The sequence below is a fragment of the Silene latifolia genome, chromosome Y, assembly GCF_048544455.1.
Source record: "Silene latifolia isolate original U9 population chromosome Y, ASM4854445v1, whole genome shotgun sequence".
NCBI classification, from domain to species: domain Eukaryota; kingdom Viridiplantae; phylum Streptophyta; class Magnoliopsida; order Caryophyllales; family Caryophyllaceae; genus Silene; species Silene latifolia.
Window position 1 is genome coordinate 180,556,881 of NC_133538.1, and position 10,888 is coordinate 180,567,768.

Sequence of the window (10,888 nt, forward strand, 5' to 3'; positions counted from 1 at the left end):
CCTTATGAAGCCCTTTATGGAAGGAAATGCCGTAGTCCAATTTGTTGGGACCAAGCAAGTGATGTTCGTGATCTAGGACCCGACAAGTTAGCCGAGACGATTGATCAAGTGAAGCACATCCGTGAAAGAATGAAAGCCGCCCAAGATCGACAGAAATCTTATGCCGATGTTCGCCGTCGACCCTTGGAGTTTGAAGTTGGAGATAAGGTGTTCTTGAAAGTGTCCCCGATGAAAGGAGTGAAGAGGTTCGGAGTTAAAGGGAAGTTGAGTCCGAAGTACATTGGACCTTATGAAGTGATAAAAAGGATTGGTGCCGTGGCTTATAGATTGGATTTGCCCCCGAGTTTGGGTAAAGTTCATGATGTCTTCCACGTGTCTCAACTTAGGAAATACATTAGCGACCCTAGTCATGTGTTGCAAAATGAAATTCCCGAGCTTGAGCCTAGTCTTTCTTTCGAGGAGAGACCGATTCGTATCTTGGATAAGAAGGAGAAGAAGCTAAGGAGCAAAGTGGTGCCCTTGGTGAAGGTTTTGTGGAAGTGTGGTGATGTTGAAGAAGAGACTTGGGAGCCGGAAGCTTCCATGCGTGTCAAGTACCCTAGTTTGTTTTCTTAAGGTAATACCTTTTCGTTTCAAGTTTCGAGGGCGAAACTTTTTAAAAGGTGGGATGATTGTAACACCCCGCCCTTTCCTTATATTTTAAATAAATTTTTAAGTAATTTTCATTAAATAATTATTATTTAAAGCTTATTTTCATAAAATATCGTCATAGCCGTGTAACGGTAATAATAGTGTAGATTTTAATAATATTATTCTCCGTCTCGAGTTATAGTAGACTTGGGACGAAAATTCTAGTGGATACCGACTCATTTTGAGTTATTGGGCTTAACTTGACTCATGGGCCTTTTCTCTCCTCTTTTCTCTACACAAAACCCTCAACTAAACCCTCACAACTTCATCTCCCTCATTCTAATTTCTGAAATTTCCCCAACAACCACTCCACCATTGTTAAACCCTTGCTCTAAACCCTAAAATCACCATAACTCACTCAATTCTTCACCAATCTCGTTCCTTTTCGCGCCATTCTCTTCCTTTTCTCATTTCCCTTCTTTCTAAGTAAGAAAGTCGCCATCTTTTCCTCTATTTCGAAATTCTCATCTTACAAGGATGTGGATTCTTGACTTAATACCTTTATTTTTGTGTTTAGGGGAGAACTTGGACAACCCGGAGGAGGATAGCTACATCATTGACGAGTCTTTAGAAGATTGAAGTGCAAAAAGGTAACGGTGATGGGTTACTCGACTTTTATGTTAAAAAAATTGTGTGAATTGTGTAGTATTAGACTCACATGAATGTTAAATTTGATGTCTTTCACGCCCTTTGGTGATTTGGTGTTGTGTAGAATACTTGTATGATAATTCTCACATGTTTAATGAGTAATTTCATGCCTTGTTCTAATATGGTGAAATATGAGATTGTCTTAAAGGAATCCTCTCATAATTACATGATTAAACTTCATTTTAATGATTAATGAACAACCCCATATGCTAATTACATCTTGAAAGTGGTAATTTTCTGAGTATTCATCATATTGGAGAAGTATGAAATGATTAAATGAAAGATGGTTGAATTTGGAAGACTTTAGATGAGTGTTTGATGAGTTCTCGTGTACAGAGATCCTCTCGCCGTGGGGGCCGGCAGCCGGCCTACCCAACCGGCAGCGCGTCTGTGCATTTCTGACTTATAAAAATGGAGAATTAAGCCTTTGTAATCCCCTCGGTGGTGGGCGGGCAAACGGCCTACCCAACCGGCAAGCATACATACATGAAATTTTGGTGTCTTTTATAAAAGGGTGAATCCTCTGCCGGGTGGGCGCAGCAGGTTAACCTAGAGAATACACAATGTGGAATGTTGAAGTTAATTGTCTATAGCTTGTATCCTCTGCCGGTGGACCGGACAAATGGCCACCCTAGAGAATACACATTGAATGTTTTTGACATTGTTTCCTTTAGCTTGAATCCCCTAGGTGGGCGGCGGCCACCACCCCTACAGAGAATACACCCTCACCTAATTTGACATTGTTCACCTTGGCATAAATCCTCTGCCGGTGGGCCGGCAATGCCCAGCCCACACCGGCGAGAGAGTACCCGATGTTTCTTATACCTTTATACTTATGCATGCTTCACATGAATTGTTTACGTTATGTTTGTGCAATCTTTTCCACTCGTATTTGTGACCCGAGTGTGACGTTTTACATTGTGAGACTACTCGACATTCCTTATTTATTTTGCCCTCGGACATTGGGTCACGGTTAGGTGCCTTTGTTTCCGAGTTGGGCTATTTTTCCTTCCGCCTTTTTCGGACCAGGGGTCACGGTTAGGTGACAAGGTTCCGCTTGAGGTTACTCGACTTTCGGGCACGGTTAGGTGTACCATATTTCGAGTCTTGGATACGATTTGGTATCGTTTGTCGAATCGGTGTCGTCCATCCCGAGAGTCGGCGGGTTTAGACTAGGACCGTATTATGATCGTCGTCCTACCAAGAGGTTGGAGTCTAGAGGGTTGTCTTGTTTGAGTCTATACTTTGTAATTTGTCTTACATTTGAGTCGAGTCAATTGGTGACCGTTTGACCTATTTATTCTTCTCTCATTTATGCATAACTACTCTTATTGCATTTTGTATACTAATCATGATTCCCTTATTACCGTAAGTATTTATTCTTATACTTGTTTATTTAATTGCATTCCCAATTACTTGTATTTTGACATATTGTGGGTGGGAGAACCCGAGTTACTCCCCACCGATCCGTGGCTTTCATATTTATTATGAATGACAGGTTGGTGATGAAGCTTAAGTGGGGAAGACCGTGTGAGCTAGCGAGTTCTTACCTCGGACCTTATTTAGTTATCATTTAATAGACTCACCTACGTTTGAACTATGTTAATTCGTGGGATGTCTTTTCCCCAATAAATTGACTTGTGTTGTAAACTTAAACTTAACTATCTAAACTTATTTATCGTGTTGGTGATACCTCGCGTTGGACTTCATTAGAAGTCTTAAAAGTTTTAAAAATCTCGTGTTTCCGCCACGATTTACTAGTTATGTTTAGTTGCCTCAACGAGGGGTGTCACAGAATGAAATTAGCCTGAAAAGACAAGGTGCAACACAGATATTACATGTGGCACATACTAAAAAAGTTGCCTGAGAAGGTAGGGCCTGTAATATGTAAAGATACTGAGTTTCTGAAGAAGATAAATCGATGTGTTTGGAGCGAAGATGTGGAGCCGTCTGAATTTGAGGAAAGGTGGACAACACTAGTTGAATCTCATGGGTTGTCGGATAACGAGTGGCTTAAGGAGAAGTACAAGATTAGAAATATGCGGGTTCCAGCTTACTTTCGCGATCTGTTTTTAGGAGGTTTGATGAGAACGACCTCCAGGGCAGAGTCAGAAAACCACTTTTTCAGCAACTTCACTAATCCTAATTTAACCCTAGTTGAGTTTTGGATGAGATTTGAGAGTGCAATGGATGCACAAAGATGGACTCATTCGAAACTCGTTGCAGAATAAAAAGAACTCCTTCCCCCAGTTGTCGACTCCATTAGCCCTAGAAAAGCATGCATTAGAAATCTACACTCCGACAATTTTCGGCGAATTTCAAAAGGAAGTCGAAGCAGCTTGCTATTCATATGGTGGTGGGGAGAAAGAAAAAGATAAAATCTATCCAATTCTATACACAAATATCATAGATCAAGTTCGAAACAAAACGTATAAGGTTGGTTTTAAGAAGGATGATGTTTCAGTGGTATGCACTTGCAAGAAGTTTGAAAGACATGGAATACTCTGTCGACATACTTTGTGTGTATTTAAAGATCGGGGAATTCAGAAAGTTCCAAGTGACTACCTGCTTAGTCGGTGGAGCAAACTAGCAACCTGCCAGCCAATCGTCGGCCCTAATGGCCAGTTGCTTGCTGATTGTACATCAATGGATGTACAGAAAAACAAAATTGGTGAGTTATGGTCAGAGTTGTTTACTTATGTGGCACTCGTTGAACAGAGTCCTGGGCATTGTGATGAGTTGCTTGGGATTATGCGCGAGTTCAAGGAAAGGGTAAAAAATGCCCCTAATGAAAGTGGCAATACTGGTATTGCAAAGGTAAAGAACAAGAATGCTGAAATTGGGATGCTTTTAGGAACAAACATCCCTAGTGAGATTAAGGTTTTGCCTCCAAGGCAGTGCAAAAACAAAAGGCTCGGGGAAAAGGCTGATCTCACAAAGAGAACGAGCTGGGGAAGTGAACAAGAAAGCGCTAAGAAAATGCAGGGCCTGTGGGGAGATGGTGAACCACGACAGTAGGAATTGTGACCGAAGGACAACCGACAATGAGTAGAGTAATTTTTTTTAAAGAATATTTAAAGCATTCGACATTTGCCTTATTGAAAAATTCGGGATTTTTATTTTATTTTATAGATGTTGGACATTTGCCTTATTGAATAATTCGAGTCTTTTTATTTTATTTGATAGATGTTGGACATTTCCCTTATTGAATAATTCCGGACTTTTTATTTTATTTGATAGGTGTTGGACTTTTTTTCTTAAAACGAATGAATGTAACACTTATAGAATGTAAAACCTGAGTGTTCTTGTCACCATTATTTCGTACACATACAACGGTATTTCATGCACATACACATGTATTTCATGCACAAAGAACGTTATTTCATGCACACATTAGGCGAGTATCAAGAAACCTTACAGCGATTAATTTATTCACTGTTTCACCAGATTTGGTAATCCAAAATGAGAATATCCCAACATTAAAATGTGATCAATTGAAATGAATCTTCCTGTACGACAAGTCTTTAAAATTCAAAGTGACGATCCGAGCGAAAATATTAAGAAACCGGAGAAATGTACATGGTTTAATTATGCACATCATGGTTATTTCATGCACGTAGAACGTTTTCTAACGCAAGATTAAGACAAGTATTAAGAAATCAGAGAAATATGATTTACCACTACATCCTTCTTTGCTACCACATCCCCAACCGTCGAATTTAATAATAAAATTCCAAAATCTAAATTAAAATGCAACATTTTAAAAGTTCACTTGAGATTACTTTAAGATTTGACCTTGGACACATGAGTTACATATTTCATGCATGCACACTGTTATTTCATGCATGTGGAACATTTTTTTAATGCATTTATGATGTTAGAGAGATTTCCGTATAGCCTTTTCGTTGTCCAATTTTGAAAATCGTCTCTCGTTTTCATTGCCTCGTGACATGTTCGTTGTCCAATTTTGAAAATTGTCTCTCGTTTTCGTTGCCTCGTGACATGTTTCTAGATTAGTCTAGAAACATGACTTCATGTCTTACACGCCTTACATATTCCAAAATCTAATATGTACTCTCAAGACTTAGTATACTACATATTCCAAAATCTAATATGTACCAAGAATCTAATATTCCAGGGTCTACTCCCTTTGCACATCCCTCGACTCAAGGAATCAGATCAAAAAACTGGCTCAGTGTTTCGAAATTTGGATTAGGTCATCTGCCACTCCCTTTACACATCCCTCGACTCAAGTGTTTAGATAATATCACCTAGTGAGAATCCTACAAAAAAAATCGGGGGGGGGGGGGGGGGGGAATATCACGTAAAAGTCACTCCGAGACAGAATCTAATGAAAAGAAGATTAAAATTAGGTAAAATTTAAATTAGGCATTCGAAAGTTCTTTATATTTACCTTTCTCGTGTTTTGCTTCCATTTGATAAGAGGTGCAATCATAATCGTAGCATATTCATCCAAATCCTACATATAAATTTCATTTGACAACAAATATTGAAAGGCTTGAAATAAAATATACTGAATAATGTTTACAAAAGTTTGTTGAAAAATTTATACCTCGTAAGAACGCTCATCAGTCCATGATGTTTGATCACACAAATTTTCTAGCCACTTTAACAAATAAACTCCACAAGAATACCCGTTCTTTTGTCGAGGCACTTGCACAACCTCCCACTAAAAAGTCTTGGTCTCCAACAACCTTGTGTATCTTTGAGAGCCTCTTGCGATGATCTCCAAAGCAGGCAGGAGCTATACAAAAACAAGACAGTGAGTGATTGTGATTCTGGTATAAGGCTATTTAATGCACATGCAAGGTTATGTCATGCACAGACAAGGTTATTTCCTGCACATAAAGATTGCCAACAGTATTCTTATTCGACAATGCATTTTGGAAAGTCGAAAACCATTTAGCTGCCTTTCGTATATCATATTCACAATTGAATAAACTTGTTGAATAAACTCTCAGCTAAATGTGACAACATAACTTTTAAAAACAAAAATGTCGATGCTATTCCAAGGGTAAAAGGGTATTTCATGCACGCTGAAGGTTATTACATGGACATACAAGGGTATTTAATGCACATAAAGATCACCAACAGTATTTTTATTCGACAATGCATTTTGGGCAGTCAAAAACTGTTGAGCAGCCTTCCAGATATAATTAGTCAGGGGCAACATGTTTTTGTGCAAAAACTAATAAATAACACCTGTTCAACTAAAAATTTTTGTCTGACTTCAAGGCGCCTGGGCAGGCTGCAGTCGAGTATGAAGTTCATCCTTTTCACAAAGTCAACAATGCATGCAAACCAATGTGATCTCTCCACACAATAAGGAAAGAAAGCCTGAAATATTACAAACTAGTCAAGTAGGATGTATCGAATTCAAATGAAAAAAAAGTGCATTGAAAAAAAATTGCATGGAAAAAAAGTAAGAGAATATTTATTTACCATTTGGGTTGTGTTTAGATTGAGGGGCAAGTAGTCAAGTAGGACGTATTGACTTCGAAACCCCTTTTTACCGACAACTCCCTGAAATTTGAGAACATTTATCAAAATTCTTTGTCATTTCAAAAACCAAAAACAAGCATTTGACACAATAAGGAATATGAATACATTTATGATTGTCGGAAAATACACAACACCTGGGTTTTCGATTGTAGTACGAATACCAATAACATCAATAACCATATCCATTACCCAATTTCCTGGCAGCAAGGTCTGCAACGCGCCTTGGGTAACTTGCAACCAATCGGTTTCTACAACGACCTCAATAATGATGCACATGTTGTAATTAGATTAGAAAACACGGAACAACAGAGAGTGGACAAAAACTGAAGTTTTAAAAAAGCTGTATGGTTAGTCAGAACTTACTCCTTATTCTTCCCATTATTCTGAATATAATTGATCAAGTGTGAATCTGTATATGATAAATCATCATGTGGCGCTTGATTACTGAGAAAAGGGGAAAATAAAAGCTTCTTGATTAACATGGAAAAAACGGAAAAACGGAAAACAAAGCTACTTAAGATTTCGCATTACCGAATCTGACCGCCATTCTTGTAAGCCTTTGCTGCAGCCGTCACTTGAAGTTTGTAAGAGTTGTATCGCCAAGTTAGAATTTCATTGCAAACCCTCACAACATAACATTTAACATCAACTCTCTGAACAATAACAGCAAAAGAAATCAACATCAGTGCCTTCATATTTAATGCACATACAAGGAAAAGTTGAATTGAATAATACAGACTTACTCCCTTTACGACCCACATTTGAACCTAAGCGTCCCTTACCCCGTTGTACATCTCCATATGACGCATGAGGTAGATTCTAGTATCATGCTCGACATCAACGGCAACGTGCGGAATATACAACTTAGGAATCAAAAGCCATGAAGACACCAAGTTTGGAATCTTACTTGAAAGCGTACTCTACAAGTTCTTCTGATAAAGGTAAAACAATGACAAGTAAATAATCTCTCACAAAAATTAGACGAAAATCAGGCACTTTATTGCGAAAAGATATGAAGACATACCATAGGTCTAACATGGCGAGAATAGTCAGTTGACGGATGCATCAAGTGCATCACTTCTAACATCTTCTTACTAACATGGTAACAGAAGACAAATGGCAAGGGTGTAACAATAGGAATGAAAACTTGTACGACATTGAAAACAAAGACAACAATGATGTAAGACACATAGTTGAGAACATCCATGGTAATGTAAAAATCTTGAAGGACTTACCAACTCCACGTCTGCAAATTTGATATCCAATGAATCAATCGGTTCATTAAATTAGGTGACCCGTATTAGAGAATAAAAACCTATAATAATTGGACACTTATTTGATGCATGTTCAGTGTTGTTTAATTCACCTTGATTGGTATTTTATGCATCTACAAGGTTACTTCATGCATTCGAAAGTTTATTGCAGCCCAAGGTTGAGAACAGCATGGAACACTTACGTCAGTTATCTCTGTGATAAATAGACGGTAAGGGCATTTACGATTTCTGAATTTGTTTCCCTCATTCAAATAATCACACCACACAGAAATGACATCTATATGAACTCGACGATCAAGAAGCAAACTCTTCATATGACTTCGTGTGAGAGTCTTGCCCGCACAGCTAAATAAAACCTCCCTATACAGTTATGATAACATGAAACCTTAGTGTTATACAAAGAAAATGTAATACATATATGCCGAATAACATTAAAAAAATATAGGAGAGTGATACGTACTCTTCATCTAAATCCTCTGAAAATGCATAGTCTCCTACCAGGTTTTCCGATCGACTCAAGTCACGAACCATGTCCACGTTTCTGATAAAGTAAGGTGACCGGTAAACATTCGCTACCTCAACACACCTCTTAGGGAGCACCCTTCTACCAGCCACCTGCCTCTCAATGGCATAATCAGAGGGGGCAGTTCGAGAAGAGGGCTCAATTGTCGATTCATCCAACGATACTTTAGAGGAGATAACTACAGGCGATGGTTGGGATGGTTGGGACAAGATCGGGACCGCGATAAAGGACGAACTCATCGGAACAGGGCGTCGTAGTTGTTGTGCTTGAATGAGGAACACTTAAAGCAGCCTACAACCTGGACTCAAGGAACTCTTGAGAGTTATATGGTGCATCATCACCACTAAAAAGGCTGAAAGACGGTCCTTCCAGAAGTGTCTTATCCCTCTTTTCCTTTTCCTTTTTTTCGTTCCACAAATTTTCATGATGTGAATCAAACACCTTGCCAACATGAGTGTATGAATTATTAAGGATCCCTTCTAATTCAGCCATGACAGTGGGATTGTCTAGAAACGCATCATCTGCACAACTCATGTCAACCTCCTCTTCTTCAACTCCTCCTCCTCCACTTTACCCTCATCCTTCTTCAACTCCTTCTCCACTGCACCCTCCTCCTTTCTCTCTTTCAATTCATTCTCATCTTTCTCATTGTCCTTCTCCACTTCATCCTCCTCCATCTTCTCCTTGGTAGCACCCTCCCTTTCACATTCAGCACCTTCCCTTTCACCTTCTTTTGTATTCTAATGTGAAAAGGAAAATCCTTCAAATAAACAATCTGCCAACTTTGACATTTGCGTGACAACCGGGAAAGCGGGAGCCTTACACTTTGCATTTCTAACTGCTTTGGTAAAGTCACCATAAATGTCTACAAGTCAAATGGTTGTGCTTGCCAAAACCTTGATGGATTCTTTCCTCTCATCAACCGGTTCAGCTTTAAGTTCAGGTTCAGGTTCAGGTTGAGGTTCAGGTTCAGTTTGAGGTTCAAGTTCAGGTTCAGGTACAGGTACAAGTTCACGTTCATGTTGAGGTGCAACATAAGCAAATATGGGTTCAACAGAGCCCTTGCCAAAGCCACCCCCTTCTGCTTCTCCAACTTAACCCTTTCTCTAATTTTCTCATCCGTCCAATTCGCTAATAAGGGAAATGATCGACGCACCGTTCTCGTCATGAAAATACATCTATCCAAGTAGATAATCTGGAAAATCAGAATCGGTCCCTTAAAATAAGTTTTAGGGGAATTAGCTATCGCCGCCTTCCACGACATGACGTTGCTGATCATATGGGATCGTGAAAATTTCCACCAATTCATGTTAGGGACATCGGAGAGATTTGAAAGGGAGCTTAATATCCGAGGGCTAGGATGATCACCTAGTACCCCCATCAAGAGAACATTGACTATATAGATGAGGAAATTCCTCTTGAAATCGTCTCCACCATCCCGTTGCTCCATCATCTTATCTAAGAGAACCTTTTTCGTAATATTTGAGGTGGTAAACTGAGCCTTTTACCTCTTTGACAGCCTCTTTATACTCCTTTTCCTTACAGAACATTCCAGTTGCAACAATGTCAATCGGTCCCATAGGAAGTCCAGTTACAACGTAGACATCCTCATCCTAGATAACAAGATCGCGGTTCATCAATGAACAATTGAACGGATTAAATGTCTCGACAATCTTTCTGGCCAAAGGGCCATTGATTTCTTCTGACTTAAGTTGTAACCAATCTCCGAACCCCATACTGTGGATGGCTTCAATTTGCTTTTCGGATGGCCCCAACTTGATGAAATTAGTGATCAAGGAAGGACTCATCCGAGTGAGGAGAGGCTTATACTTGTCAGAACACTTTCTTCTTTTTGTAGTTTGCGTTGGCTCTTTGCTTGTTGCTGCAGCCTCCCTCTTGTTCTTGTTAGGAGGCAACTCTGGTGCGACTTCCTCGTGAACTTTGGCTTTAACACGCGGACTCCGTCGACGCGGTGAAATTTGTTCTGCCTCTGCTGCTGTAGTATTTGGTTTGAGAGGATTATCTGTCAAAGTAGTCAGCACTAGTAACGTAGCTTATTTCATGTACATACAAAATTGTTTAATGCATATAGATAGTTATTTGATGCATATACAAGGTTGGTCCATGAATTCATAAGACTATTGTATGCCAAACCAAACAGTGATTAGCTTCAGGAAGATAGCTTATTTCATGCATATACAAAGTTGTTTAATGCACATAAACAGTTATT

General features: G+C 39.2%; 1 protein-coding gene across 1 annotated transcript; it reads left to right on the top strand.

Annotated features, from left to right (window-relative positions):
• Positions 1-3,176: 3,176 nt before the first annotated feature.
• On the top strand, positions 3,177-4,356 carry LOC141629542 (protein FAR-RED IMPAIRED RESPONSE 1-like). Its single transcript, XM_074442523.1, has 2 exons — positions 3,177-3,417; positions 3,539-4,356. Exons 1-2 carry the CDS (start codon positions 3,177-3,179, stop codon positions 4,354-4,356), a joined length of 1,059 nt encoding a protein of 352 aa, XP_074298624.1.
• The last annotated feature ends 6,532 nt before the right edge of the window (positions 4,357-10,888 follow it).

What these genes read in the sequence shown, in the direction of transcription:
- LOC141629542 (XM_074442523.1), top strand. Translation starts at nt 3,177, where the DNA reads ATGTGGCACATACTAAAAAAGTTGCCTGAGAAGGTAGGGCCTGTAATA. An exon ending in TCGCGATCTGTTTTTAGGAG is followed by an intron (nt 3,418 to 3,538) that starts GTTTGATGAGAA and finishes GGATGCACAAAG; the next exon opens with ATGGACTCATTCGAAACTCG.